Source organism: Naegleria fowleri, assembly GCF_008403515.1.
Source record: "Naegleria fowleri strain ATCC 30894 chromosome Unknown tig16, whole genome shotgun sequence".
In the NCBI taxonomy this organism is placed as follows: Eukaryota; Heterolobosea; class Eutetramitea; order Acrasida; family Naegleriidae; genus Naegleria; species Naegleria fowleri.
Genome location: NW_025407948.1, coordinates 245,420 through 270,076, shown reverse-complemented (window position 1 = coordinate 270,076; position 24,657 = coordinate 245,420). Strand labels below are relative to the sequence as shown.

Below are 24,657 nucleotides of genomic sequence, written 5' to 3'. Positions count from 1 at the left end.
CCATTTTGTAAACTTGAAAATTAATCATAAAAAATGAGCCAAGCACCACCTCGCCAAAAGACGACAGCTCCTGCCTCAAGTCAGAGCAGCGGAAACATGACTGCTCGACGAAAGCAAGGATCAAACTTGCAATTTGAAGCGAGTAAGTGATGAAACCATCATCTACCCATCATGATTTTCAAATATTTTAAAATGCCCAAAATCGGAAATTATTTCGGGATTATGATGAATTGAAATTGACCATTCTGATAGTGAAAAGCACGGCTATTCCATCACTTTTTGATATATGTGCTAAATTATTGCAAACTCATGTCGATAGTTTACCAATTTTGGACAATGTCGAGGATGCTATTATACAGCGTATTCTTTCAGCTTGTGATGCTACAAAGCTTGATGAAATTGAAAGTAAGAACGAGCAAGCAGGCATAGAATTAAATACCGATGATCTATGGAGAATTTTGACTATACGAGATTTTGGAGGTGGGTTTTATATTTTAATTTATTTTCAAAACGATGATGTCATTGTTGAATATTTGGAATCATTCATCATTGTTCAACAAATGACGATTAATAATAATCAATATATGAAACAGGAGCCTGTGCTGATAAAGGTAATGGCACTTGGAAAGAATTGTACAATAAGCTCAATCAAGAGAAAATGGCACGAGAAAAAAAACTTCGTGAAATTAAGGAATCGAACAAGGTTGAAAAAAAGGGATCAAGAATAATTTCTGGAAGTAGCACTACATCTACAGGAGTCAACAACAAAAATGATAAGCACACGACTCAAACCATAGATCCAGTTATTTCTCGCAGAGCTGCATCCAATACAATTAGAAATAGTAGTGGTAGTAGATCACGTTCTTCGTCCTCTTCATCTTCTAGAAGTAGAAACACATCAAATACAGCAACAACAGCCCCAAAGAAGAGCAAACTCTGGACAAAATCTTTGGGAGAGACATCAACATCACGTAAAACAAAAGAATCCACTACTACATCAGCACCTCAAAAAATTTTCAAACCAGGAAAGCCTGCTTCAATTGTGACAACAGATTTTAATGCAGACCGCTACAAATCAAACTATGCAAAGCCATCTATTGGAAATTTAAGTACAACACACATCCCACCTGTTGTCATGAAACAACCAGTTTACAGGGCAGCAAGCAACATTGATTTCACAAGACAACGACCTTCATCCCCTCCCACTTCGGATTCAATTGCCACCGACTCGCCAATTGTGACACCTTCGTATGTGGACAGCATGTTTGGCAAGGAGACATCAAAGAGAATGGAAAAATTGAAACGACAAACTGAAAATGATTCTGTCAGACGCCAACTGAATGCCCCATCAAAGAGCAATTCGACCAGTACTGTACCATCAAAACAACAGCGCCCACCTCCTTCTTCTCATAATTCTTCATCTCTTGCACCTCCCCAAAAAAAGGTCAAACCAACAGAGCAAAGCTCGTCACACTCCAATGTAGCCTCAGATTCGTTCAACTTCACTATTCCAAGGAAGAAAAAGTAAATTACACTAATAAAGTAATTTCGAACATCATGACTATTTACCTCAATAATTGATAATAATATTTAATCTATTTCTTCTCTTGATCTTCCGTTTTGTTTGGCTTCTCATTGTCCATATGCTGATTTTCGGGCTCGCTGGTGAAAATGTCTCCAAATCTTGTCGTCAGATGGGGTGTCTCTGGAATTTCATCATCCTCAACCACAACAATGGTCTTCTTTCTTGATTTGGGCTTCATGGATGGACTCATCTCTACAGAGGGTGGAATTGTGTGTGGCACTTTGAAGCTTGAATTGCTGGCGTCGACCTTAATGGATGACAATGATTGTTTCCTTGCCTTCAAATTTGAGGTGTTCACAAACAGTCCATTATTATTATTGGATTGAGTTGCAGTTTTTGTAAGCTCGACTTTTTGTTCCTCTTCTAGGTCACTGTCCTTACCACCATCATACTCATCTCCATCATCCTTGATGTCGATCACAACATCTTTATCGTGGTTGCTTATTCCATTCGACAAGTTGGATTTATCAACAACATTTGTTTTGCTAACTGCATCAGAAACATGATACATGTCCAACTCATATTCGTGCTCTTGCTGAACCGATTTTCGTGGACTCACATTATGATTTGAACCAAATCCATGACCAAGTAGTGATGAAACATGAGAGATGCTGTGTTTAAGGAAATTCTTCGGATTGAGACTAATTTTCCTGTTGTTGTCATCCTCAGATTTTGGACTGCAAAAGAAGAAAATATAATGCAAAAATTCTTCAATAAAATTATAATAAGCATAACTTGTTTCATTAAAATCGTTCGATACTTACTGTCCACGTTTGTGATTTCCTTTTCTTTTGCATTGATCATTCTAGTAATTTCAAATGGCAGAGGAATTTCCTGTTACAAGTAATCAATTTGAATGAGTTGCCAAATGTCAAATAGTATGACTTACATTTGTCGCACGAAATTCTCCAACATTGTTCAAATGTTCGTTTTCCAATCGAATACAATTCCATTGGAATCTTCTCAAAATCTCTACCAAACCAAAACAAAAACCTATCCACTGATCTGTTAAATATTTACTGTAAAACTGTTTCAACAGTAAAACGACAATCCAAAAGAATCTTGCTAAAATGTTTGTCACTATTGAAAAATAGTAAAAGTATGGATGAAAGAACAGCTCTTTTCTCAATAGTTTGTGCTCTGAATCCTTATTGAATTGCATTAGAGACCAATCCATCACAACATCCCAAAGTAGCTTATACATAGAACTGATAATATTGGCAACCACCCAAGTGGTTCTCATATAATTCCAGCTGCTTCCAGGAAGAGTAGCTATATTATTGCAAGTGCATGAGTACATGATTAAATGTGGTGGCTAATTATTAAATACTTACGAGCGACAATATTCTTATCCAAAAATGCAATTAGAGTTGCAATAATACTTGAGAGATATTTGAACGCATTAGTAATGTGGGGATGGGGCTTATTGCTGTCTCTGTAACGCCTCAAACATTGCATTAAACGAATGTAGTTGGGTAAAATGTTAAGAACTGGAATACCCAAAGATCTGGAGTCTGAGCAGAAAGAGTCAATTTTGTCGACCCACAGAGATGGATACACACAGTACACGAATTGAATTTCAAAGAGAAAATCTGAAAGTGAGGTCAGCTGATCGGCAAACCAAAAGTCTGCAAATTCTACTTTTCTAAAAGGAGCCATCAATAATCTCAGAATGATTCTAAACAACCATAATCTGCTGTGACCATAAAACCATTTGTATGGGAAACACATGTAGATGAAGATAAATGTAAACAGAAATATTGGATGGAGATAGGCGTACTCATAAAACGTGTTCGTTATGATAGAGTACATGTAAATAATTAAGCTTCCCATAGTAATATTGTACAAGCTCATGGTCATCTATTGAAAAGGTTGTAAGGCATTAATTATTTCACTGAATTAAAACATACCTCAATGTATTGAGACACTGATAAGTGATCTCTGGGATCAAAACGAAAGATAAATACATAATTAATTCTTGCATTTTTCCAAATTTGAAGATTCACACCAACCAAAACTGCCAAAATAATCGGCACCAAAGTCAAACGATACACATACATAGTTGCATCCGAAAAAGACGGAGGGTCATCTCTCGGATACATGAATACATAGGTTAAAACAAACACGACCGATAGCACTATTCCAATTCCCACTGAGATACCGGACCTGAACGGAGACGTTTGCTTCTCTACAGTTTGTGGAAGTCGAAGAAAATCTTTGGCTTTTTTTCTGTCGCCTTTGAACATGTAAACTGAGCATTTGTACTCAATTTGCGACATCATGTAATCCAATACTTTGGATGAGTAAAAATACGAATCTCTCACTCGTTTCATCAATTTGCTTTTGGTTTTGCTTTTAGTATATTTATCCAACTGAATAATTCATCATGATGATAAAAATCAACAAAATTCCGATTACAAACCTTTTTCAAGATATTAGAGAAACCTTGAAAGTTTAAAGTTCGGAAATTCATCAAAAGCAAAAGGGCTCTATAATGTTCTTGGAATGCACTTCTGACTTTTTGTTTGTCATTCTTTGAGAGCGTTTCAGTCAATCCGACACTCAACTGCATCAACAGTTCCGCATGCCTAACACAAAATTTGCGTTCTGTTTGGATATAAAACTTGTTCACTTTGTCCAACTCCTTTTCTAATCGATTAAAAAATTGGCAAGTTTCCTTCGGAACAATTTTCAAGTACATTCCTTCCAAATTATATTCCTCTAAATAATTTATAAAGTTCCGTTCATCCTTCTCTTCTCCAAGACCAGTAACTGCATATACCATTTCATCAGAAAACGAAATGAGTGGTTTATCCAAATAATCGTTCGGAACACCAATCTCACTCGGAGGAACTTCGTTTAAAATCATTTGCATATCAATATGATATCTCTCCTCCAACTTGTTTTGTATTCGTTTAATCAGCTTCTTTAATAACTTGTAATCCATGTACGAGAGTCTCCACTCGGGACACATCTCATCACGAAGCCGTTTACCGAATTTCATTTTTGATTTTTTTTTTCAATGATGATGAGAGAATCTATATTTGGAAGAGTTGATTTCGAAAGAACTGTTGCGGTTTAAAAGGAAGATCATGTTGACATTGCCGGTGGTGGATGACGAAAACTTAGACTAAGACAAGCGAGCAGAGTGAGTGAGGTTTGTATTCAATTGAACAGACAAGTGATCCATTGATTTAAAGTTCCTTAAAGTATTCTTCCAGACCCATCATCTCGAAATCCAAGTGATGATCACTGATTCACTCCTCTCCAATAATAGTGCCGAACAATCATGATGACCAATCTGATTGGGATCGATCCTGTGTTGCATCGCGCAAGTTAATGTTTTAGGATTCGTTCTTTCAGACTTCATTCAGATTTCTCATATGTTAAAGCAAAACAAATGTCATCATCATCATATGTACTGCCTTCATCATCACTCTCAACAACAACAACCTTTCGTCCTTTTCATCACGACATGAAAGGGCCATATTCATCACCATCCAACTCTCTCTCCCCGGATCCAAGAACAACTACTTTGTTACTCCTCCTCACCTTCTTTCTGCTCCTCATGCTACAAGTTAGTTCCGTTACTTCTTCTTCCTTTCATGATGATAATGTTGAAACAACAACACTCTCTCGATTATTGAACAACCATAACATTCACAACAACAACAACAATTATTCAACAATGAATTCATCAACCTTGATCACGATACTCAATCAAGTCCTCTTTCCAAGAAATGAAGTGATGGATCTTGAACCTGTCAATCAATTTTATTATCCCATGCTCTTTCCTTTTGATGTTCAATATGATGATTTTTGTCAGGTTCAAAATTTTCAATCAAAGGAATCATCTTTTTGTAGAGAATATTTATGTGAATCATCATCGCTATCGATATGGGATTTGAGAAACAAGTCACAAATCATGGAATTGGGATCTACCATTAATTACTGTTTGTATTGTAATCAAAGTCAATCGAATGAATTTCGAAGAGCTCTTCAACATGGAGAATGTCAATTGTTTACAATGAATGAATTTACACTGTGGAGTCAAGTGCATTGTAATAATGTGCCATATTCCAAGAATTCACAAGATCCTGATGGCAATGTTTTGGAAAATTATATATTGATTAATCGTCATTTGGGAATTTTTGATTTTAACTTTTTATTCACTCCATATTTTCAAAAGAATTTTTTGAAATATCGAAGAATGGAAAATGAAAGTTTAACACTTGGAGATGCTTTGAAAGAAGTGAAACTTGAACAATTATTTCAATTTTATTTTTCTAAATATGTCAATCCATTGAAAAGTTTGGAATTTTCATGGAATATCATTTCAACTCAACAATCCATCCACTTCTCACTTCATCAATCATCAGATCTTGTCACACCTCCTCTTGATGTGCCATTTACGTGTTGGTGTAATTACCAAAATCCAAACGAACAATATTTTGCATTTCAATGTGACGACTTTTATCAAAAATTTCTCTTCCATTTAACACATCGATATTTTCACATTGTATTTTGTATCACATTTGCTATACTAGCCATCATGATTTCCTTTTTGATACTCTATCCAAAAGCGCATGACATGATTTCGATCACTCTCGATATGCACCTTAATGATGGTGGATTCATACAAGTCAGAAAATTCAACAAATTTTATTTATTTGGAAAACGACTCCTTGGTGTGATGAGTGCTCTTTCCAGCATTTCAGTTCAATCACCAACTTTCTTTGTGGCTGCCTGTTGCTGTGGATTCTTGGAAAATTTCTTCAAATTTATATTCAACTTCTCAGCCCTTGCCTATTTTCACACAGTCTATTTTAAGGGATTCTTTAGGGCCATGTGTTGTGTATTTATAATTTGTGGATATAGTAGTTTAGTGATTTCTTGGAGTCATCTTGTGAGTACTAGGCAAGCAATAACAAATCCAGCATCTGCTTCACTTTCCATCTTTCACAAATCAATATTAGGACTCTTTTATGGAAGCACTGTGATTGTTATGGTCCTGTCTGGAATTTTATATGTAGTGACATCTAATATCTCATATGCTTGGATTTCATTGGCGAGTGCCGGATTGTTTTATTTATTGAGCTTTGTGGCTGGATTTGCAATTTCTGGTTTGAAAATTCTCTATCGACTTCGACAATTACGAAAAACTGTTCGTACCTTTGAATATCGATTCACCAAACTCATGCTATTACTCACTCTGACACTTGTTTCAGGTTGGATTATAGCCTTATTGACATTATTTACTTACATGTTTGGATTTGACGCAGCGTCACTTTTTTATGGAATTACTCGAAATGTATGGCTTGACTGTGGAATGATTTCCGTGACTCTTGCATTCACTTACATGACCTTCAATGTAGAGTTATTGAAAAAGGCATATCGAAATTCAAAACTTTGTCTTTTTTCACACAAAAAGAAATCACAAAATGATCATTTTGATCATTCATTCAAAAAACCTCTTCATGATGATCATGAGGATGATGAAGATTCTTCACAAATATATTACACAAAAACGAATGCAAATCAAGAGAATCGTGTAGAGGTGGTTCTGAAAACGTCGTCGCCGTCGTCATCCAATCTCATGACTTTACCCTTCCAACGTTCTGAACTTGATCATGGTGATGCTACAACAACATTGTTTACTACTATAGAAGAAGATTCTCATGACGTGGTGGCCAGCACGACTCAGTACTCTCAATTCGACCCTACAGAATAACATGTTAGACAGTTGTTTGTCTTTCAATTTTTTTTAATCTTTTTTATTGACATTGTATGAATAATAATTATAATAAAATTTATTATCATCATCTGATCCATTTTCAATATGAACAACATGGTCTTTTTCATTATGATAAATAATAAATGTTTTTATGGAAGATGTTGAAGAACTTTAATTATTATTCGCATAATTTTTGAAATAAAGTTCAAAAAAAATGCTCAAACTTTCACAAACTGAAAAACAGTTCATCATTGATGGTGTGGAGCAAAATTTACGGAATGATGGAAGGGCTCGTTTGGATTATAGAGATTTCTCGCTAGAGACTGGAATTGTTTCACAGACCAATGGGAGTGCTAGAGTTAAGCTGGCTAATCATACGGATGTGTTGGTCGGAGTCAAAGTTGAGATTGGGGAAGTGGATCCTGATTTTCCGGACCAGGGACGTTTGGAAGTACATGTAGAGTGTTCTCCGAGCGCTAGTTATGAGTTTGAAGGAAGAGGCGCTGAAGAAATTAATGCACAATTGATATCTACCCTTCGGAATCAATTGAAAAATTCATTTGCTATGGATTGGACCAAATTGTGTATTGTAAAAGGACGACAGTGTTGGATACTTTATGTGGATTGTATTGTGTTGGATTCTGCTGGAAATTTGTTTGATGCTTTGGCCATCGCTACCAGAGCTGCATTATATAACACAAGAATACCAAAAATTGAAGTCATTGAAATCTCACCAACAGAAACTGAGTTTGAATTGAGTGATGACCAGCATGAATACACACGAATTGATTGCAGTAATATACCGATTTCTGTTACTCTAGGACGAATTGGAAGCAAGTTTATTGTTGATCCTTCACTTGAAGAAGAAGAATGTATCTCTACTCGAATGACAGTGTCTGTAAATAAGAAGGGAAATATTTGTTCTATCAAAAAGAGTGGTAAACATACGGGTATAAATCCAAGCGAACTAACTAAAATGTTGCAAACTGCACGTAAAATTGGAACCACGGTATTGGACGAATTGGATAAATTGTTAGAGAAAGAAGAAAAGGTGACAGTGAAACAAGGCTTTTTCACAGACTAGTTCAATGAATTTTTTAACTTATTTATTACTTGACGTTGCACTATCGGTATTAGTGGTTGCATTTGGTACGGCTGTCGTGGTTGTTGGCTGTGTTTGCAGTGTTGAGTTGTTCGGCACTGCAGTCACAGGCATAAAGCACTCATTGAAACAATTCTCAATTTCATTCAAATTAATATCATCATAAATAACATCAGACCATTTCTGTAACTGTTTGGTAACTGTTGTGACGTCTTCTCTAATGTTCTTGATGGCCTTTCTAGAAACTTTGTTTTGAAGAGATTGGATGCCAATCTTCATTCTGTTAATGTACATGGTGGCGATTCGTGAGAAAACCTTTCGCAAGTCATTGGGATGTGTATGTAAATAGGAAGTGAGGACTTTGTGAATGGAGAGCATGGCCTTAATGATGGCATTCAAAGGAGAGTCCTTTCGTTGTCCATTGTCCCAATCAAACTTTACGAAATCTTTGGCATGATTCTCGAGAACATCCTTCATAATATCAACAACTTTTTGGTATAAGGCAAGTCTGTGTTCCTTTAAATCTGTTGAGATATCTTCGAATTTCATTAATTTACCCTTTAGAGATGGCTCTGTAATTTCGATATACTTCTTAACCTCAAGTAATAGAAGAGTCACCGCTCCCATAACTTCAGATGTAAGAGCTGTTTTACAAAAACCAATCAAGACACATGAGATTAATGAACAACACATCAACAATATAACAGTAAATACCAAGTCATTACGAGAATGACATAAAATAAATCATAATATACAAACCTAAATGCTTAGCAGTGATTGTCTTTAAACCACTTTTAGGATTAATCGCTCCAGCTTTCAAAATGAGATTTTTCACATCCACATTAAACACCTACAACGAAAGATATTGTTAAATATGAAACAAACACACATGACACTTACGGCATATAAATTGCAAATCCTTGCACTCAAATCATAGCTGCTGACAAACTTTTGATGTTCCACAGAGAGTAATTCAAGAAAATTCTTGGTCATTTTCACTAAATGCAAGAAGCTCGAGCACACAGGAAAGAGCTCTCCTTTCACAGTAATATATTTCATGGCGTTTGCCTCCGTTGTGCTGTTGTCGTTGTTGGAGGTGTGACTTTTTGAATTGTTTGTGGAAGCTCCATTTTCTTTCGATTTGTCTTGAATAGTATTTATAATCTCTTGGTATTTGGGCTGAATATTCTCAACCCATGCCCATGTCTCCTTTTCTAAAATTGATTTTAGTGTGTCTACATGCTGCTTACTGAACTCATCCAAAAATGTTTGACCAACAGCTTGAAGAGATCCTCTCAAAAGGTTAACCTTTTTCCCAACTGTTTTTTCTGCAGTTTCAATAAAGTTAAAACTCATTTCCATGAATTTCAGCAATTCAGATTTGGTGCTAGACTTGACAATGTCACCTCTCAGTGACACAATAATTGAAAGTCTTGAATGGATTTGTTCGTTCAAGGAAGTATTGATTTTGTCGAATTCTTTCAACATGTTTGACGCTTTCACCTTTTGGATTGCCTCAACATTCTCAAATAACGTATGTAGAATTGTCACAATCTCCATGCTTCGCTTTAACAATAAAATGGCCTTGTCAATAATTGTCGAAAGGACTGTGATGAACTGATCCATAGGTATTGACTTTAGAACCTGAATTGTTTTAGAGTTGAGATATCTAGAAGCATTTTGGTCGACGGAAGTGGACACAGGTGAGTTCGAAAAAGTAATTTTCATGCCGTCCAAAGTCTTATCAATAGTTGATGTTATTCTTTCGTTCACGAATGGCATTAACTTATCACGGTATCGCTGAACTATAAACTGCGTATCACAAATGACTAGCATTGTTTTCAATATTGGCCTTAAATCACTTTCAAGTATTGACAAATATTCTGTGTCATTGTAACCGGAGGGAGGTTCAAAAATAAATAAATAATTTTCTATCAATTTGGATATGAATAAGTTTTGAGCTTTTGACTGTATCTCAATAACCTTTTCGTTCATTCTTTCTGGAATATTTCTTAGACATTTTACGTTGGCAAATTCTGTTCTCACAAGCTCTCTAGTTCCGTTAATAATTTCAAGAGCTTCTAAAAAATCATTATTTCCAATTAATTCATCGATCATGATATGACTCTGTTGAATAGCATAAATAACTTTCAAAAATTCAAGAGTCTTTTTCATGTTGTTTTTCTTTCTGACTAGTGCCGTAACCTCTAAAGGGCTCTTGGCTGCAATATCATCTATTTCCTTAATTTTGCTACGTAGGCTTTTGATAAGTGGAAGAGCTTCATTGACATCATCATCTAGCTGATTGTATTGCACAAAAGCATCGAAAATTTTGGCGGACCTAAACGTCACTTGCTGTATCAGGAGTACCTCAGTTCTATCTAAATAATGTGACAGCTGTAAAATTGTTACTTTGGCTAAAAATTTCAAATACCACTGATACAAACCTTTTCTTGGAAAAGTAAGGAAGCTGACATTGCTTCTTCAGAAAAAATTTGTTGAAATGTTGCAATATCCCCAAGATTAAAACCTTCTTCAAAGAAAATTGGTGGAATAAGCTCTCGGTTTATGGCAATATCCATAGCATTTGCACTCTCGAGTTCAGACTCATAATATTGTGCTGGAATTATTGGTTTGGCTTTGTTTTTTTCAAAATTTTTGTACAAGTCTTCTATTTTGTTCAAATAGGAAGAAATTTCCTTATCGTTTAAATCGATATAGGGCAATTTTGCTGAGGGAATAACTTTCTCTTTTTCTCCGTACCAATAGTAATCTCCAATTGCGTCAATCCACGAGCTCTCCTGTGGGAAAATAGTTAATTTTGATTTTAAAATAATTTTACCATCAGTGTCAACCATCAAAATAGAGAATTGACACATACCTCAAGAGGATCATTCACAATAGAAGCAAAATTCTGACTAAAATTTATAGATTGAATAAATCTCAAATGATCCAGTGCCTCCTTTTCCAGTTTTAAATTTGGTTCAGAATTGTATCTTGTTTTTAAAAGGTTATCACCATTTACGAAAGAATGGAGAGGATCACTTTTTTCACCACTAGCACTCAATCCAAGATTAGAATCACTCGGAACCCTGTTGTAACCATTGTTGAAACTGTAGGATCCGATGGTTGGAGGAGAGGAAAATGATGATGAAGTGTGGTGACCTTCAAAATAGTTATCGTATCCGATCGGAGAGTGTGTTCTTCTTATATTGTTCTTTTCGCGATTTGTAATGACAGAATCCAATTCACCAGAAGACGCAAGTAGGTAATTATTATGAATGTTGTTGTTGTTGTTGCTACTACTGCCTGTACTGGTGGTACTGTTCGGACTGTTGCTTACAACTTCAATATCTTCATAGAGAGAGTCCATTTGTTTTTGAATTTCATTTCTCTCTTCACCACTCACTAATTGAATTTTCTTGATGTTGTTTGTGGCAGATGTCGTTGTCGTGGATATCGACTTGGTGTTATCGGTCGGATCTGCATTGTTATTCTTTGAATCAATCGTTGTAAATGTTGAATCGGAAGAAGAAATCATTGTGATTTAATTGTTGTTCATATTTTTTTAAAATAAATAAATAAAAATCTCATTTCAGAGAAACAGCAAGGAATGCAAAGAAATGGAAATGAGATCCTTGAAGTTACTCTCGAGAGTGGTACTGTTCTTTGTCTTTCGTTGTTTAAGAAATAATGAACTTTCATTGTGTGACCATTTAAAGAGAAGATTTGACAAATCTTCTCAATTCTTCTTTAACTTCACTTCCTGTGGGTAAAATGTGTTTTTTTGGATGTGTCAGTATCACTGTTCCTTCTTTACAATACCAATCTTCAGCCAATTCTTGTGATCGTTCTGGTTTAATAATGTCATCATTAAGACCATAAATATGCAATGCTTTGAAAAAGCCTCCAATTTTCAAATTTCTACTAAATAATGTTTCCACAACTTGATTAATTTGTATCGAATTGGGTTTAAACGTTCCAACAAGGATCACAAACTTAAGAGTGCATTCTTTCTTTCCATTTTCAGGGTTGACTCGAAAAAACAATTCTCTAATGGCCTCAATAATGTCATCAAAATTTGTTTCGTCCTCATCGTGAGGTTGAGGTTCAAAGAGTGAGTTGGGTAAACTCTCTCGATTGAGCAAATGATGATATTCCATTGAGATAAGAGCTGCTAATACAGTAAGAATTGCTCCACCTTGAGAAAATCCTAACAGGCCATCAATTCTTTTCCCCTCCTTCCTTTCTTTTCTCATGAAATTCAATAAATAGAGAATGGCCTCTCTCCATCGAGCGTAAACGGTTCGATTCGCTCTCGAAAACACCCACGTTCTCTGCAGAGCCTCATCGGGAATGGGTTCTTCTGCATTGTTATTCTTGTTGTCTTCATCGCTGCTGTTAATCACTCTGGCTGGTGATGAAATCATTTGGGACACCTCCCCTCTCGATTGAACAAAGGGAGCATCGGGAAAGGAGAAGGCAAATTGAGGATGATTGGGAAATTGCTTTCGGAATGCTGCACTCTTCTCTTTAAAGATCTTTCCATTCTGTAGCCATCCATGAATCATCACTATGGTAGAAAGGGAAGGGAATTGGGTATGTATCGTACGATGGAGAAGGTCATCATCATTGGATGATGATTTCCATTCTGTTTGTATGGAGCTATTAGGGTCGGTCTTGTCTTTCGCTATCATCATCATCATCATGGAAGAGGATAATTTTTGTTTGAGTCAATGAATGAGACCGAGCTCGGTTCAATCACATCATCATCATCACAGTGAGAAGGAAGCTGAACAGAAATGCAACAACATAAGTATCATCCTTCCAACATAATAACGATATGTAAATGTTCAAATTCACCCATGCATGAATGAATGAGCGTTTATCCCAACACACATTGCCTTTGAATGGCAATACATCAATACCATTGGTGGTGCGTTTTCACAAAAAAATAGCAATTAGCCATCACCAAGAGATATTTGGCTCCATCAGCATTACAAATGTCCGTTATTAGAATTGGTAATTATAGGCTAGGAAAAACTCTCGGCGAGGGTTCTTTCGGTAAAGTCAAATGTAAGTTTACACCGACCAATAATAATTCTTGTGGGACTATAACGAAATATTTTTGTGTTGTTGCAAATTTATTCTTGTTTTGTATTTTGATACTCTTTAAATATACTAATATAAATATACTCGTGATGATGACAAAATTTAATAGTGGCCGAACATGAGAGTACGGGTCATAAAGTTGCTGTCAAAATTCTCAACAGACAGAAAATTCAAAACTCCAAGATGGACAAAAAGATTAGGAGAGAAATCAAAATTCTCAAATTGTTCAGACATCCTCACATCATTCGGTTATATGAAGTTATTGAAACAAGCACGGAAATCTTTCTTGTGATGGAATATGTCGGAGGAGGAGAATTGTTTGATTATATTGTGAAGAGAGGAAGAGTACGTACTTTTTGTGTGATTTATGCTGTAACTTATGGCGTTTCGAACAAATTTATCAAATTGTCCTTCTATTTCTTTTGGAATTAACACTCAATGATCTACTTGTCATCTTTACGATAGCTATCTGAATCAGAGGCCAGAAAATTCTTTCAACAAATCATATCAGGTGTAGAATATTGTCATCGTTATATGGTCGTCCATAGGTAAGTATATCACACTGGAATGCTAATTCATTCATAATATTTTATTGTCCAATCATAGAGATTTGAAGCCTGAAAATCTTCTTTTGGATAATGATTATCAAGTCAAAATTGCAGATTTTGGATTGTCGAATATTATGCATGATGGCGCTTTTCTCAAAACATCTTGCGGTTCTCCTAATTATGCAGCTCCTGAAGTGATTACCGGAAAATTATATGCAGGACCTGAAGTTGATGTGTGGAGTTGTGGTGTTATTTTGTACGCACTTTTGTGTGGAAAATTACCGTTTGATGAGGACAATATTCCCACATTATTTAAGAAGATTAAGGAATGCTCGTATACTATTCCATCTCACGTTTCTGCTGAGGCAAAAGATTTAATTCAAAAGATTTTGGTGGTTGATCCAGTTCAACGCGCTACAATTTCTGACATTAGAAAGCATCCTTGGTTTGTTAAAGATCTCCCAGACTATTTGAAAATTCCTCCATCCAATTTTGGTCATGCTAGTGAAAATATAAACATTGACGAGGCAGTCGTTCGTGAGGCACTACTCAAAATTTCTGACAAGAAAACAATTACTGACGAAGAGATGCAAGAAGCCATTAACGATATTTCGGATGGCAAAATGAATCGTGTAACAGTAGCTTATTATTTAATTCTTGACCACAAGATGAAATCTGCCATCAAGGATCAATATATGAAAATTAACGAAATGCAATTGAAAAAAGAGACTTGTAATGTGAATAATATTCAAGCAGTAATTAATCCATGGCCTGCACTCAGTAGCTCACCTCCAACAGGACAAATTAGTATTGAAATGGTTTTGGATCCAAGAGGAACGCTTCAAGAAGAAGAGTCCACTATTAGCTCTGCAGACAAGAACACTCCTGTTAATGTTATTGACGATTTGAGAATTGACACAACAGATGTTCACAAAAAGTACCATCTCGGTATTAAGACTAACAGAAAGAATGCTCAAGACACAATGAAATGCGTGTATAAAGTCTTGAAAAAGATGAATCTCAAATGGAAGATTATTTCCGAGTACAATTTGAAATGTAAATATAACCATCACGTAGAAAAAGATGTTAGCGTGGGTTTACAAGTATTCAAATTACCTGAAGGAGGATATCTTGTTGATTTGTTCAGATTAGGAGGAAACGTATTCCATTTCCATGATACTTGTCAATTATTCCACGATTTATTCGACATTGAGGAACGTAACGACAACATTGCTACTAGTACAGGAGTTAACATGGTGTCAAATCTCAGTAGTCTTCCTCAACACTAATCTCAAATAATGTGCAATTAAATATCAAGTTCATGTCCAAAATAGAACTTGACAAAAAAATGTTCAATTCGATCACTTTGGTAGATTTTAAGAACGATATTCCTCCTAGTGATGATGATGATGATCTTTACAACAACAACACCTTATTTTCAAAATTTAAAGACAAGATGAGAACTCGAAAGCGGCATGGATTTTCAATGAACTTTAATCAAGTTCATATCATTCCGAAAATATTTGGACCTTCATCCATCCATGATCCAACGACCAATATTTCTGATGAAGATGATGATTCAGATCATGTGGACCATTCAGAACACTCCTTCCGTGCACCGAGTGATGTAAAAATTTCCCACACTCATCAAGTCATTATTGTTTCTGACTATTCCAATATGAAGCTTTACTTTTTTCGATATACTGATAAAACATTTATTGGATCTGTGAATGTGGATCATCCCATGTACTTGTGTATTGAAGAGAAATACAATGGTTGGAATGATGCTTTAATTTTTGATGCCAATTCCAACTTGGGGACAGTATTCAAGTTTGATTTGTACAAGATGCTTCAAACAATTTTCAATTCTGAATTGTCTTTTTCGAGAAATGATTTTATTTGGAAGAATGGAGATGCTAGAGATGCTCGTGGAATGGCCATGATGAGAGATCTACATGCATCAACCATTGGTGATCATCAATTATTATTTGTGTCAGACTTTACAAGTAATGACATTTTCTTGATCAATTCCAAAACAGGAGTTACCATACAGAAATTTCAAGATCTCATGATTGAATGTCCCTATGCAATAGATGTTTGCAGTGAAAATCGAATGGTCATTATTAGTGAATATACATCTCCAAGCTCAATATACATGATGAAATTGGAACATACATTCCATCAGGGTGCCACTCAATCATCACCCAATTACACCTTAAAGCTCATTAAGAAGTTTGATAAAAAAGGAGATGATGAAATACATGATTCATGTCAAGGTCTAGTTTTTGACAATGTCACACAACACATTTATTGTACAGACACCGAATGTAGAATTCAAGTGTTTAATTTACAAGGACAATGCATCAAATCATTGGATACAAGAATGGATGAAACTTCGGACAATCCAGATGGTTTATGCCTTGATGATAAAACAGGAGAATTATATCTATGTTCCTACTATGCAGCCTGTATTCGAATATATAAATAAATATGTTATTATTATTATTAATATTATAATTTAATAATAATACTTGAATGCTTGTCGAGAGTGTGTGCGTTTGAACATTCAACTGTCATCATTACCCATTATAATCAGACACATAAGTACACATTAATAAAAGAAAATGCCCAACAATGTCGTCCATGATGATACCAACCACCGAATCATCATAACTACCCAATCTCCATCACCCTCTCATCGTCACAATCATATGGACCATTTCAATAAAGAAGAAAAAGAAGAGGAAATTCAAATTCTCTCCACAAACATTGAAAACAACAAGAATCACCTTCTTCCATCCACACAATCATCAACATCCTACCATCAAGCAGTGAATGAAACCATTTCCAAACACAAAATAAAACAATACGAATCTGAATTGACAAGTGGCAGCGGAGGAGGAATGGACGGAACAATCTATTCGGGATGTCTCTATCAATTATTTGCTCCTTTTTACATGTTATTTGGAGGAGTTTTTTCATCATCGAATAATAATGGATCATCAAAAGCATCCTCCGATAAACCTCCAACACGAGAGGAAACTTCTTCACTATTATTGGGAGATGAAGAAGATGATGAAGAAAATTCTTCTTTGAATGCATCATCCATGTATTCGAATCAAAACCATCATCAGTGTGGAGAGGATGATGAAGATTTGGAGTCGTATTTGAATCGATCGTTGGAAGGAGCGACCTCCGTTTTGCACAAAGAGGAACAACAATTGTATTCGAAATTTAAAGATTCCAGTTATAGAAATATATTTGAGAGTAAGAGTGGTGAAGGGAATCAACAACAACCATCCATGTCAACCCTGTCATCTCAAAAGACTTTATCCAAAGAGAATCGACAACAACATCAGAATGATCTTGACGATTTATTGAATTTTAATGACATTCCAAAGAATGAATTATTGACCCTGAATCCATTCAAACAAAATTCAGATCAATCAATTCTTGTAAATTCAGATCGTTTCGAGAACATTTCACTTGAGGATGAAAAGAGTGGAACAAGTGAAAAAACAAATACTAAGGAAACAACAACAACATCATCATTACCTCAACAAACCTTAGTGCATGCGTTGAGTGGTACTTCTAACGTTTCTTCCTTTACCTCATCAGGAAGCAACAACAACAACAACCACTCTGCATCTCACTCGAGTCCACGAGTTCCAACCACGACCGTCTCTAATGCAAAGGCAGTTCATACTAGGAACACCAATTTTTCAACAACAACAACCACACAACCACCACAACCACAACATTACACTCCTCCTGTCATTGATGAAGAGACCTTTTCGAATTTGCTTCAACAACATTACGAAGATGATGACGACGATGAAGATGATTAAAGTATTGCTTCGAACAAAATGGCCTTTTTCTTTACTCACAATTCGACCAAAAGACATGCAGCCAATGAAAATTTATGAATCAGCTTTCCGAAAACACTCACGCACCACTCAAATGAATATTTAAATTTTTGTTTTATGGAAGAGTTATGGGGAGAAAATTTAGTTGATCTATTTCTTTTGTTGAGCAGCTTCAGCCTTCTTTTGTTGAGCAGTTTCAGTCTTCTTTTGTGTTTCAGACTTTCTCTTGGCCAAAAGCTTAGCATAAGCCTTCTTCTCAGCCTTGGAAGCAGCAACTCTCTTAATGCTTCTCTTAATTTCCTTGGCCTTTCTTCTAATTCTCTCTGGTGTGACCAATCTTTGGATCTTGACACCCTTGAGGACCTTCTTGTTCTTGGCGACCTTTCTTTCACGTTTAATAACGTATTTACGGACATCATCAGACTTGGTCAAGTTGAAGAGCTTTCTAATCTTGGATGCTCTCTTTGGTCCGTGAGTTCTTGGTCTAACAGTATCAGTGATACCTGGCAATTCAGCTTCACCCTTCTTGACAACAGTCAAACACAAGACTGAAAGATCTGGGCCAACAATGCAACCTCTGACCGACTTTCTTCTTCTTTCACCGTCTCTTCCTCTCCACTTTTGGAAACCAAGGGAACCTCTGTCCAACAAGAGTCTGACTCTGGTATTAGCCAAAACACCTTGCTTCATGGCGAAACCAGACTTGTCTTGACCACCGACAATTCTGAAAACATATCCCTTATATTCTGGACCAAGGTTGTCTCCTTCAACTTCCTCGGACATCTTTCTGTCAAAGAAGGATCTCAATTTGATTTCAGCATCTTCTTCGATAACAACCATCTTGGTGCAACCAGTGGATGGGTCTGAGATTTTCAACTTCATGGTGATCGTGTGAGTTGTGGCGTATTTTTTTTCAACAAAAATTCAAAACATTCTAGTCAACCAAAAAATATTTTTTACAACGGCGATGTTGTTCCTCATGAAGAGTGTGCTTGTCCCGAAAAAAACAATGAAGAACGGAGCTCACTTTTGATAACTCAGTGCACGAAAAGGACAATTCCAAGAATAACCATCAAACTACGAAGGATTTCAATCGTTGGAATGATTGAAGGTATAGCTGGGATCCAAATAGATTGAGGGATTTACTGTTTCACCTTCTTTGTGAGAAATGCAGTAATGGATTGTTGTCCACTATTGCTGCTTGGCAGTGATCTTTTCTGAGAGGAAGTTACACCAGTACTGGTCTGGTGATTTTGCTGAAAATCTGAAACATTCACTGCAATTCTTTGCAGTTTGAACGGTAATGGTACAGTTTCCTTAAATAACAACATGGCTCTTGAATGAATGGTATTTTCAGTTTGATGAGAAGATGCTGTGACATTATTGGCTGAAGAATAGTAACACTTGCTGTCAATTCTACAGCTCTTGGAGTGAAATTTGTCAAAATATCCTCCATGACAGTATTTCAATGTGAGTGTCGTGGCAAATCTCTTGTTGTTTCGTTGCATGTCTCTTTGAATTCTTGGTGCCAAGTCCTGTGTTATAATTCTCAATTTTTGATCCACCTCTTCATAGGAATTGTGAATGGGAAGAAACGTCAGTTCAGAACCAATTGACTTTACTGGTCCTCTCGAAACCACTCGATCATAATCCTCATCATATTTTCCATTTGCAATGTTGAGCGATTGAGAGGCAAGTTTGTCTGAATTAAAACATTTTCGAATGTTGAGATAAGAAAGTCCACGAAATTCTTGAATTGAGAGAATGTGAAACTGTTGAACAAGTTTTTCTCTTGTTTGATATCCAATATTCGGAATTATAGAAATATCTAAAGGATTGATTTCATCATTGAACGATTCTGAATAAATAGTGGCTTGTCCATTTGGTTTCTTCTTTTTCGAAGCTTGTTTGGAAAGAAATTTCGAATGTGAAATTCCTGCACTCAACGTAAATCCCAGTCTCTGAAACACCTCTTCTCGAATCTCCTGAGCGATTTGTGATCCAATATTGAGAGAGACATCTTGACTCTTGGGCGAGAGTGCAATTTTTGTTCCCATGCATTGGTTGGGATCGATTCGATTTGAATGTTTCATTGATTTTTCATGGTCCTCTCTTTCATCGTTCAATGATTCCTTTGATGATGAAGATAGTTGTTGTTCGTCACCAACATGTTGTAATCTCCATTTCACCTCATCACTCACATCTACATAGGCTTCATCGACTCCACAAATTTCAAGAACACATTCGCCATGAAATTGATGATAAATCTTCTCGGCGATGCATTCTTCAAAAATCTTTCGACTCATTTCCCTATAAATTTCCATTCGTGCTGGAATAATCACTAGTTGGGGACAAATTTCCTTTGCCTTACTCACACGAGTCATTTTCGGAACACCATATCGAAGACGAGCACAGTAATTCACAGTCGATATTGTTTGATTTTGTTGAATTCCGAGAGGAACGTCCCGATAACTTGGATTTTCAACTTCTTCACATTGGGCATAAAAACAGTCAATATCAAGATGGATAATGACATACTTGGAATGCTCTTTCATGAGCGTGGGATGTGAGGTGGATGTTGACAGCATTGTGTGGGGATATATTTTTTTGAACAACTTGTTGAAGAATCGTTCTTGTGACCTCTCGAACTGAAAGTTTTTCTCATGTTCATGCCTTCTCAATAAAAAGATATTCGAAAAAAAGACAACGATCATGAAGGAGCATCACCCTGTCATTGTGTTTACAATGACCGCCGGTCAAAACAAGTACCAACTGCTGTAAATGGCCCTTGACAACTTGAACCTCTCGAATCTCTTCTTCGATCACATCCATCATCCAACGACAATTTTCCAACGTGAATGCAAAAATGGTTTTTTTTAGACAAACACAAAAAATTTCACACATCTCCCGGTTGCTGTTGAGTTGCTTGAGAGAGTGTGTCCGAAGTCGCATCTTGATTGTCCATTCGCATTCATTTTCTGGTGTTACAGATTGAAGGGCTTTTCAGAATTGTAACCATCATCATCATCGTTGTAGTGTTACCATCAAAAACAACAAATCACAACAACATCGACAACCACAGTGTTGAATTTGAGTGTTTTCGCAATTTTCAACACACTTTGAAAGCATCAACGAATTATTCGCGCTTCTTCATTTCTCGGACTTTGACTCTCATGCCTTCTACTTTGGCTATCAACCGATATCACTGCTTTTTCAAGAACCATTATAGAATTCATTGTTTTCACCAACCACCAATTAACGAAAACCAATTTTATTATCATCAACATTCTGACAAAATAACTAACTGAATCTTTAGTATTATCATCGCCATCATCGGATTGTAAATATGAAAGAAGACTCTAGCATGGGAGTAAATTCTGATAGCAAGAACAACAACAACAACATGACTCAAGCATCATCACAACAATCATTACCACCCCGAACACCACACTCTTCCAAAACGGCATATACATTGCCTTCTTCTTGTAATAGTACCAGCATGAGGCAAGTCATGACCAAACAACAAGGACAAGCACGACCAGCACAGCAGTTGCTTAACAGAAATCATTGTGCTCATGGGCCGAATGCTACGAGTCCTCGGTCTCCCGCTTGTACATCCCCACTCGAATTTCAGTCTTTATACTCTCCAACAACAGCAACAACAATTGTAGTGAAGAGAGCTTTCCCTATGGTTCAACCTGATGAATCGGGAAAGCCTCCAACGGTTGCGTCTGGTGGTACGGAAACTGCTACGGGTCAATCATCTATGACCAGTAGCGGTCATGCTATCGGAAAGAATGCAAATTGTGGATGTTTTCCAACAATCGTTTCCTCTTCTTCCAACACTCTAACTGTTAACTCCTCCATTAATCCAAATCGGGTAAATTCTGCTCACCATGAAGAAGATGCATTTTCTTTAAACATCCATAAGGATACAACATCATACATATATTTTGAAGGAGAAGAGGAAGAAGAATCTGAGAGCACAAGCTCCTTTGACGAAAACGATTCAGAATTTTCAGAAGAGGAGGAAGATGATGAGGAAGAAGAGGATGAAAATGACCACAATTTACCTTTTTGGTTTGGAGTGGAGGAGGAGGATCACATTTCTGAGGTCATTAAGCGTTACAGCTCTTTCCTCAAATTGAATGCAAACAGAGGAGCTAACAGTAGACTTCCCGTTCAATTTGTTGGTAAGATACAACGTTCAGTAATGTCCTTAATATTCAATGAGGATAGAGAGGTGGAAGTCTTGAAAACGTTTGATGAGGTCCATATCTATGAAAAATCTTCCTCTCTCATGTATGGCGCTGTTCATCCAAAAGTTAAAGAGGTTTTCCTTGAAACTGAATATGATTGGCAAGGAATTCCAACAAAATTTGTAAAAAAGAAGACTAGCGAAAAACCAGACGATCTCGATGAAAGATATTGCGGTTGGCTGTTTTGCTATCCAATATACGCCTCAGATAAATTTGGTTATGAATCAGTATTGGGAGATGAAGAGATTGACAAAAGAAAAGATATTGGATATTGTGACTTGTATAATAGGTGTCTTCAACGACTCTCAATATCAAAAGCAAAGGAATGCGTTGGAAGTCCAGAACAAAGCCAATTTTATTACTCACCCTCCATGAATAATGATGACAACAACTCAGATAACGATGACGACGAAAATGAAAATAGTGACAACGATGATTTAGATCATTTACCAAGCTATATGAAAGAATTGATTCCACATTTATCAGGCTCAGGGCCCTTAGAAGTTGATAGATGTTATGGCTACTTTGACGACGACAAGTAAAAAAAACATAAAAATTGAATACTCACAGAAAAAGTTGGTCCAATTCTAATTACAGAGTGAGTAATGGTTGTGTTTACTTTTCTTCCAGAGATTTTTTGAACTGAACTCCCTCAGTTATCTGGAGAAGCTGCTTCTCTTCGTGAGGGAGCATTTTGAGCATGGTTTTCATGTGGCTTAGCTCTTTCTCTGTCTTACAAAGTAGTTCCTTCAATTCTTGACCAATAAGATGCTCTGCTTCTTCTCCCAATAGAAGTTCTACATGCTTTTGGAATTGATTTTCCACAAGTAGAGGTATTAATCTTCGCTCTTGAAGCAACCGTGTTATCATCAGCGGGACATTTTCCTTATCATTTTCCGAGTCATTAAAAGAGAGGAACGGTAAAATTACTTTGGATGAAAGATAGTCCGAAAGCATATGAATATTGTAAATGTCATTGCTGTTAAGGGAAGATATCATGAACGAGAGGAATGACGTGATGGATGTGTGTAGCTCTTGTGAAAGATCTTTCTTTCCAAGAAGAGAGAATATCGTTTGAATGAGGGAGCTTTGCAAAATATCATTCACAATGCTGTGTATGTATTGTGTTGATATGAAATGGTCACAATATATTTCCATCCATTTTTGGATCAAATTCACTAAGAAAGGTGTCAATATATCTTGGTAATGGTGCTTCATCCAAAACTGTAAAGACGTCACTATAGAAGCAACGAAGCATGGCTTGAAATATTGAGCATACAATGGGGATTTCTTTTTTGAAAGCTCGTAAATAAATAGAAAGGGCGCAATACTCTCCAAGTGTACGGTTGTAGTATCCCAATAATTATTTATCAGGATGAGTGTAAATTCGGCCATGACGGAAACAGATTGATCAAAATTGATAATGCATATGGAGAGAATTTCGTGCAATTTGGAGAGAAATTTCATGAACGACTCGTTCCAACATTCTCCAACCAAATTTTTCACATAAATAGCTTGCTCTTGGGAGAACAGTAGCTGAAGAATGTAATGAAGTCTATCAAAAAACTTGTTGTTAAATAATGTTCCAAATAGTGAAGGTCCAAATTGAATGCAATTGGACAGACAATCCGCGGATTGGATTACCAGATCTCTTGGCATATGTTCTTGCGCAATAAGTGTTTTAGCAATCGTATCTTCTATCAATATTATTCCAACCAGCGTTAATATTGAGTTTGCTTTTGATTGGTATTCAGCATCACATAAATTCTTGTAGTCTTCCATGGATTGCACACAAAAAGTAATACAGGTCAAAAAACATTTCGTGACATCTTGTCTGTAAATTAAATTTCGAGTCAGTAAATATCGTAGCAATTGCAAAATTTCAACTAGAACAGGTATTTCAGAATTCATTTCAACCTTGTCTTGCACGAGGGGTACATTATTCGCCATAGAGAGCTTGTTATAAATATCAAATAAATTGCAAATGCATTGAACAAGGCAAGTGATAATTTCCAACCGTCTTAATTGAAACTTTTTGAAGGAAACGAAAAATTTCAAGCACATAATTAATCTCTTGATCAATTTGTTTCTATCCATTCTCGTAAATTCCAATTTTAAATTATAATTAAGCATCATTTGTGATGAATTATGGATCACATCATTTGAAAAATAGATCATATCCATCAATGTATGTTCAATATTTTGTTCCATTCGAAAATCCAGCTCGTTACTGCTATCAGATTTTTCCATATTAGATGCTAATCCGAACACTTTCACTTCCAAATCATTCAATCTCTCCACAAAGAATAAATCGCAAAAACTCTTACGATCCGATCCTTCTCTTTTCCCCCTCATTTTCTAAAATCTAGATTGAATTGATTAATCCTTGACAAAGCAAACAATCTCTTCAACCGATTATAAAAAGGATTCCTTTTGGGAAAAGAAGCTCAC

The 24,657-nt window shown here is 36.1% G+C and overlaps 13 protein-coding genes across 13 annotated transcripts; 7 read left to right on the top strand and 6 right to left on the bottom strand.

The window, feature by feature from the left end:
- Window positions 1–33: 33 nt before the first annotated feature.
- On the top strand, window positions 34–1,528 carry FDP41_012756 (uncharacterized protein; the record flags this gene model as incomplete). Its single annotated transcript, XM_044703310.1, has 3 exons — window positions 34–142; window positions 253–480; window positions 594–1,528. The coding sequence occupies 3 exons, from the start codon at window positions 34–36 to the stop codon at window positions 1,526–1,528; spliced, it is 1,272 nt and encodes a 423-aa protein (XP_044565681.1).
- A 67-nt stretch (window positions 1,529–1,595) lies between these two features.
- FDP41_012755 (uncharacterized protein) lies at window positions 1,596–4,589 on the bottom strand (the record flags this gene model as incomplete). The annotated part of the gene is made up of 6 exons (XM_044703309.1): window positions 1,596–2,293; window positions 2,350–2,419; window positions 2,475–2,857; window positions 2,920–3,445; window positions 3,496–3,957; window positions 4,008–4,589. 6 exons carry the CDS (start codon window positions 4,587–4,589, stop codon window positions 1,596–1,598), a joined length of 2,721 nt encoding a protein of 906 aa, XP_044565680.1.
- Window positions 4,590–5,273: 684 nt separating this feature from the next.
- Window positions 5,274–7,316, top strand: FDP41_012754 (uncharacterized protein; the record flags this gene model as incomplete). Its single annotated transcript, XM_044703308.1, has 1 exon — window positions 5,274–7,316. One exon carries the CDS (start codon window positions 5,274–5,276, stop codon window positions 7,314–7,316), a length of 2,043 nt encoding a protein of 680 aa, XP_044565679.1.
- A 217-nt stretch (window positions 7,317–7,533) lies between these two features.
- FDP41_012753 (uncharacterized protein) lies at window positions 7,534–8,403 on the top strand (the record flags this gene model as incomplete). The annotated part of the gene is made up of 1 exon (XM_044703307.1): window positions 7,534–8,403. The coding sequence occupies one exon, from the start codon at window positions 7,534–7,536 to the stop codon at window positions 8,401–8,403; it is 870 nt and encodes a 289-aa protein (XP_044565678.1).
- An 18-nt stretch (window positions 8,404–8,421) lies between these two features.
- FDP41_012752 (uncharacterized protein) lies at window positions 8,422–11,962 on the bottom strand (the record flags this gene model as incomplete). The annotated part of the gene is made up of 5 exons (XM_044703306.1): window positions 8,422–9,065; window positions 9,181–9,271; window positions 9,322–10,818; window positions 10,869–11,222; window positions 11,303–11,962. 5 exons carry the CDS (start codon window positions 11,960–11,962, stop codon window positions 8,422–8,424), a joined length of 3,246 nt encoding a protein of 1,081 aa, XP_044565677.1.
- Window positions 11,963–12,137: 175 nt separating this feature from the next.
- On the bottom strand, window positions 12,138–13,118 carry FDP41_012751 (uncharacterized protein; the record flags this gene model as incomplete). Its single annotated transcript, XM_044703305.1, has 1 exon — window positions 12,138–13,118. The coding sequence occupies one exon, from the start codon at window positions 13,116–13,118 to the stop codon at window positions 12,138–12,140; it is 981 nt and encodes a 326-aa protein (XP_044565676.1).
- Window positions 13,119–13,424: 306 nt separating this feature from the next.
- Window positions 13,425–15,370, top strand: FDP41_012750 (uncharacterized protein; the record flags this gene model as incomplete). Its single annotated transcript, XM_044703304.1, has 4 exons — window positions 13,425–13,497; window positions 13,643–13,878; window positions 13,999–14,081; window positions 14,140–15,370. 4 exons carry the CDS (start codon window positions 13,425–13,427, stop codon window positions 15,368–15,370), a joined length of 1,623 nt encoding a protein of 540 aa, XP_044565675.1.
- Window positions 15,371–15,429: 59 nt separating this feature from the next.
- On the top strand, window positions 15,430–16,569 carry FDP41_012749 (uncharacterized protein; the record flags this gene model as incomplete). Its single annotated transcript, XM_044703302.1, has 1 exon — window positions 15,430–16,569. The coding sequence occupies one exon, from the start codon at window positions 15,430–15,432 to the stop codon at window positions 16,567–16,569; it is 1,140 nt and encodes a 379-aa protein (XP_044565674.1).
- A 136-nt stretch (window positions 16,570–16,705) lies between these two features.
- FDP41_012748 (uncharacterized protein) lies at window positions 16,706–17,929 on the top strand (the record flags this gene model as incomplete). The annotated part of the gene is made up of 1 exon (XM_044703301.1): window positions 16,706–17,929. One exon carries the CDS (start codon window positions 16,706–16,708, stop codon window positions 17,927–17,929), a length of 1,224 nt encoding a protein of 407 aa, XP_044565673.1.
- Window positions 17,930–18,097: 168 nt separating this feature from the next.
- On the bottom strand, window positions 18,098–18,829 carry FDP41_012747 (uncharacterized protein; the record flags this gene model as incomplete). The annotated part of the gene is made up of 1 exon (XM_044703300.1): window positions 18,098–18,829. The coding sequence occupies one exon, from the start codon at window positions 18,827–18,829 to the stop codon at window positions 18,098–18,100; it is 732 nt and encodes a 243-aa protein (XP_044565672.1).
- A 260-nt stretch (window positions 18,830–19,089) lies between these two features.
- FDP41_012746 (uncharacterized protein) lies at window positions 19,090–20,535 on the bottom strand (the record flags this gene model as incomplete). The annotated part of the gene is made up of 1 exon (XM_044703299.1): window positions 19,090–20,535. One exon carries the CDS (start codon window positions 20,533–20,535, stop codon window positions 19,090–19,092), a length of 1,446 nt encoding a protein of 481 aa, XP_044565671.1.
- An 815-nt stretch (window positions 20,536–21,350) lies between these two features.
- FDP41_012745 (uncharacterized protein) lies at window positions 21,351–22,748 on the top strand (the record flags this gene model as incomplete). Its single annotated transcript, XM_044703298.1, has 1 exon — window positions 21,351–22,748. The coding sequence occupies one exon, from the start codon at window positions 21,351–21,353 to the stop codon at window positions 22,746–22,748; it is 1,398 nt and encodes a 465-aa protein (XP_044565670.1).
- Window positions 22,749–22,821: 73 nt separating this feature from the next.
- On the bottom strand, window positions 22,822–24,561 carry FDP41_012744 (uncharacterized protein; the record flags this gene model as incomplete). Its single annotated transcript, XM_044703297.1, has 1 exon — window positions 22,822–24,561. The coding sequence occupies one exon, from the start codon at window positions 24,559–24,561 to the stop codon at window positions 22,822–22,824; it is 1,740 nt and encodes a 579-aa protein (XP_044565669.1).
- Window positions 24,562–24,657: the final 96 nt, after the last annotated feature.